Source organism: Callorhinchus milii, unplaced genomic scaffold, assembly GCF_018977255.1.
Source record: "Callorhinchus milii isolate IMCB2004 unplaced genomic scaffold, IMCB_Cmil_1.0 Scaffold2, whole genome shotgun sequence".
NCBI lineage: Eukaryota > Metazoa > Chordata > Chondrichthyes > Chimaeriformes > Callorhinchidae > Callorhinchus > Callorhinchus milii.
In genome coordinates, this window is record NW_024704743.1 from 115941656 (window position 1) to 115947115 (window position 5460).

Consider the following 5460-nt stretch of genomic DNA (forward strand, 5'->3'; position numbering starts at 1 on the left):
CCCCCCAGATATAATTGATCATTCACTTCATGGCTGTTTGTGGATTGTTGCTGTACGAGAATTGGCTGCCACGTTCGCCTATATACACACACTTTACAGGAAAAATCTTTTGAAGCACTTTGCAACATCTTGGCTGTGATAAAATCCTATAATCAAATACAAGTATTATTATTATAAATCATGTACAATATGAACAAAGTCCATCACCTTTAGGAGAGGATAGAAGAGGAGAGGAGAGGTGAGTGAGACAGGACATTAGTGGAGCATTAAAGAAGTGTAAAATCACAGACAAAGTTTTCCAGTTTGTCTCCTGACATTTAAAAGAGTCAGACTGAAGCCTAACAGGATACGGTTCGGTTTTGTAACTTAAAAAAAGAAGTCGGGAGGTTGAGGGCCATCCCTTGCGAGACCTGTTCATCTAATTGAAAATGAAAGGCGATATTAAAGCAAGCCAAAAACATTTGTAATCTGAGCGATCAGTTTACAGGCCACACGTCAGTCTAATAAAAAGTAAAAGTGACAGAGGCAGCTGTGAGCTGAAATACACTTATCACTTTAAGTAGCTCTTGGCTGTGCTCAAGGGAACTTTGTGGCACTCTCTGCAGCTGAATGGAGTTGAACAAGACACCTTGACTTTCTTGGTTGTAAGTACTCTGTCTTATTAATAAAACCGGTTCTACTAAATTGCAGCCGATACTTTTAAACACAGTTAAATTTTTCCAATGGATAAAGGCACTTGTGACTGTAAATGGACTGCAAAGAGAGCTGCAGTGTCTCACTCAGGTCTGTGGTGAGAGTTAGCTGATCTAAGCTAATGGAACTAAATTGTTGGTGGGATGGTGCTACAGTTGGCCTCAATGCGGTGGTCAAAGGAGGAAAATGATCAAACAGGTGATCCTGTTCCTGATCTCTGTCCAGCAACTCCTGTTGGAAAGTACATGAGTGGTGTGTGGAAAGAAATTGGGGACAGGATTGGGCTCACCTTCCGGGGTTGAAAAGCCTGCACGACAACAACCTAATATATAATAATTCTTACATTTGATAAGAACATAAGAAATGCTAGATATAAAAAGACACATTGTCAAAACGTTTCAAACATAGTCACTGTGTATTTGTAGGCAAGCGTAGTGGCAGACAATTTGTGCACAGCAAAATCGCATGAATAGCCATGAAGTGAATGACCAATTTTATCTGTTTCCAAGCCATCAGGAGAAATTGCCTTCTCTTTTCAAATAGTGCCATTAGATCTTAAATGTCTACCATGAACAAGCAGATGAGACCTTGATTTAACATCCAAATAGAATTACGTAGAGTGTAATTTGGCTCAAATAATCTGTGCTGGTGTTTATACTCCACATGAGCCTCCACCCATCCTAATAAACTCTCTCTAACCTGTATCATATCCCTCTATTCCCTTCTCCCCCTCTTAACTGCATTGACACTTTCTGCTTCAACCACAGATTCTGGCAGCGAGTTCCATATTCAGGCCATTCTCCTGTATAAGGAAATTCCTCCTAAACTCTACTTGCTCTTTTTATATTTACACCTCCTTATTACGAACTCACCAACAACTTATTTATGTGCACCTTATCAAACCCTTTCATATTTTTAAATACTTTTATCAGGTCCCCTCTCAAATATCTCATCTCTAGAGGTGATGACAATCTCTATATAGTCCTGGAGCTCAGTGGTTAGAGCACTCACCTTGCAAGCGAGAAACCTGGGTTCGATTCCTGGTAGGGCGAAATGTTGGGCAAGTTTCCTTAGTCTACACACCTCTGTTTAACTAGCAGTAAGTAGAAACCAGGTTGTTAGGTGATTGGCGGATTGTTTTTCCGGGAGATAATAATTCCTTCAAAAAAAAATAGTAATTTTTATCCACGAAGGTTTGTGGGACACTGCTGTGCGCACCAGAGTCTCAGCCGAGACTGTAAGCTCAAAGTCTCCATGTGGAACATTGAACCCACAACCTTCTGATTCAGAGGCAAAAGTGCTACCAACTGAGTTAAGATGACACCTACAAACCTTATACAATGTACACTTGCATTGCATGATTCACGTAGGATAACATCTCAATGCTCGTCACTGCACTCACTGTCCAGACACATGCATGAAAAGCTGCCACATGGATAAAGTGCTAAGTAGATAGATATCAAACACTCTTTGAAACCAAACTCAACTGGAGTCAAAACCTTTAAGGGAAGTATTACTGGATGGAAAATTGTTCTTTTTTTAACACTGATTTGAGTCTTTGGACAAAACAGTTTGTCAATAAACTAGAATGTTTTGTCACTTTTGTCTTTAAAAAATCTAATTTTATATAGAAATAATAATAGTGATAATAATTTTATGTAGAATCACAGAGACTAGACTCAAAGTCTTTGAGCTCAAAGCCCCAATGTGGGGTTTCAACTCACAACTTTCTGACTCTAACGAGAGTGCTCTCAACTGAGCCAGACTGATACCCTATCCACATTACAAAGACACATACTGCTACATGACACTGCTACACAGAATGCAGTAAGAAATGCTAACCATGTGTTTTTCAGGCTGAAACTTGAATGATCTGAAGTTTACTGCTGAAAACTTCAAGAGGTTGACCAGAGATTGGCAATTCAAGCATTCCACTTCATCCTCACTGAGCAATGCAGTCCAAACAGCTAAACTTCACATAAACAAGGAGAGATTGGTGAACACATTGTTACACAATACAAATACACGCACACGAGAACTGGAAAGTAATCCACTGCAGAGACTGATCAACAGAGGGAAGATCTTCCTTTAGTGATATACTAGGCAACTCGACCAAAATGATTCAAAATATGCTGCAAAAACTTGGTGAAACTTATAGCAGGGAGGCTATTGATCACCAGAAACATGCTTTTTCACTTTTAAGAGAGGGAAATGAAGTGAGTTTTGCTGTTCATGAGAACATAGGACAGAGGTAGGCTGTACTGCCACGAAGTCTACGACAATTCTTTAATCTTATTCCCGCCCTCTCTTTTCTCAACAATATCACAGCCACAGTGACCCAACTGAGAAAAGAGTTGCATTGTTAGTTACGCAGTCCTTCAACAACAACAGCAACAAGATTCCATTTATAGAGCGCCTTTCACTTCGGGAGGACGTCCCATGTTAAACTGGGGTCCCGTCTGTTCCTCAAATAAAGTTAATGATTCACTTTATAGCTCTATGATGGTCACCGCTGCATGGAAATTGGCTGCTGCGTTTGCCTACAAAGTATCCAGTTACTACACTTACTACACAGTAAACCATGCGAAGTGCTTTGAGGCATGAAAGACAGACGCCATACCAAATGCAAGTATAATTATGTTAGGACATGGAACACCTTACCCTAGAATGATGGTTGAAATAGAATATTAGCTTTTCAGAGGCAATTAGATAAGTATTTGAAAGGGAGAAATATAAAAGAGTATGTGGTGGGGTGGGGGGGAGGGCAGGGAAAGGCAAGAGAGAATGAGAGTTAATGGATTATTGTTTCAGAGAACCAGCACAGCCATGATGGATCACCTTCTGTGCTGTAACTTTCTATGGTTCTAAAATTTTCACCAAATACCAGTGAACGCAGCTCTGTTAGCTGGACAGTGATAATTATTCTGCCTTACCTAAACCTCACTTCATTATTTCACAGATGACTCTGTCAATGTTAATTTTACAGGTCAATCCAAAGAGAGGTTGCCGTAAAACTGAAAAGGATTTAAGAGGAAATCTGTGCAGATCGATACAGATGGGGATTTGCGTGTCAAGGAAGGTTTCAAGGGAAAACCTGAGAAAATCAATAAAGAAAGGAACAAAGCCTTCGGAGAATGAAGCGTTGTTTTTGGTTGCTGAGATAAGGAGCCAATTGAAGATGGTTTATGGATGCCTCTCACTAGGGTTAGCAATGATGGACATGACAGAAATCCCTAAAATGATCTGGGCGGTAACTGAGGTAGAGAAACTCAATGTGTCACATAATTGTCTCATCACTATCACGCCCGGCATTGAAACCCTTCAGAACTTGGTTGTTCTAAACCTACTGGGAAACCAATTGGCTGTTCTGCCCAAGGAGATTGGATCGCTGAAGAAGCTTAAGGTCTTATTTGCAGGCTGGAACTGTCTGAAGGAAGTACCGGTGGAGCTGAGCTGCTGCAAGAAACTCCAGGTATTAAGCCTGTCGAACAATTTGATTTCATCTCTCCCTGAGAGTCTGGAGGAGCTGAACAGGCTGGAAAAGCTCAACCTAAGCAACAACCAATTTATTCAATTTCCCCCCTGTATCTACGGACTAAAGAGACTAGTCTTCCTAGATGTGGGTCACAACAAAATCAGGAGCATCTCAGAAAGTGTGGGGCAGCTGGAACGGGTCAGCGTGTTCATTGCGGAGGAGAACAGACTCCAATATCTGCCTAAATCCATCTCTTTGTTACGGTCCCTTAAGCTGCTGAACGTGAACCACAACGATATTGAATCTCTTCCTGTGACGCTCCCCATGTTGACCGACTTGGTGAGAGTGGCCTGCCACTCGCTGGACACGGGGCTGCACGTCAAGGGTAACCCTCTGGCCAAGCCGCTGCCCCAGCTGCTGGATGAAGGTCTGGAATCGCTCTTTGATTATCTGAGACGCTCTGAGGCCAATAAATAAGAAGCAGTTTCGGTTTTGTTCCACTCATCAGTTTTGATAGTTTTTCCTAGCCTACTACAGTACAGTACAATAGGACGGAGAATTCAACATGAACGTTACAGCTGTGGAACATGAGGAAGCAGAAGCAATGAGGTTTCCCAGGGACAACTGATTGGGTCTGTCTGCAATTGCATATACGCTGCTACCCTGACAAACCAAACCCCCTGGATCTCAGCAGCATTAAACCCTAGGAAACTGATTCTAAGTTACGGCATGTATAAACATTAAACAACATGGAATAAACTTGAAACACACTTGCTTAAATTTAATAAACTTTATTTAGCTAAAGTGGGTCTGATTTCCTCTCCCGCTTCACAAAGTGCTTCCAGGATATAATAACTTGCACTTATAATAATAATCCTCGCGTTTGCTATAATGCCGTAACACAACGTTAAAATGTCTCAACGTGCTTCCACAGGATTTTACTTTAAACCACGGTAACTGTGTGTTTGTAAATGAGAGCAGCAACCAGTTTGCGTATAGCAGTGTTTCATAAACAACTACAAAGTGAATGACCAATTTACTATGGGGGAGGGGGTTGTTGGCCAGGACGCTGTGAGAAACTCTTTCTCTTTTTTCTAATAGTACTGTGAGTCCTTAACGTCCACCTGAACAGGCAGACAGCACCTTGGGTTAACATTGCATCAAATGCATGTCTTGAGACAGTTCACAAAGGTGATAGAAATCACAGGGCAAGGAGGAAAGAAGGGGACGTTTATGGTGTTGACGAAAGGCACTAAAGAGACAGGTTTTTAAGAGCTTTGAAAATAGAGAGA

General features: G+C 41.3%; 1 protein-coding gene across 1 annotated transcript; it reads left to right on the plus strand.

Moving 5' to 3' along the window:
* Positions 1-595: 595 nt before the first annotated feature.
* LOC103181057 (leucine-rich repeat-containing protein 30) lies at positions 596-4972 on the plus strand. The gene is made up of 2 exons (XM_007897259.2): positions 596-644; positions 3680-4972. The coding sequence occupies exon 2, from the start codon at positions 3749-3751 to the stop codon at positions 4643-4645; it is 897 nt and encodes a 298-aa protein (XP_007895450.1). The 5' UTR covers positions 596-644; positions 3680-3748; the 3' UTR covers positions 4646-4972.
* Positions 4973-5460: the final 488 nt, after the last annotated feature.

What these genes read in the sequence shown, in the direction of transcription:
- LOC103181057 (XM_007897259.2), top strand. Translation starts at nt 3,749, where the DNA reads ATGGGGATTTGCGTGTCAAGGAAGGTTTCAAGGGAAAACCTGAGAAAA.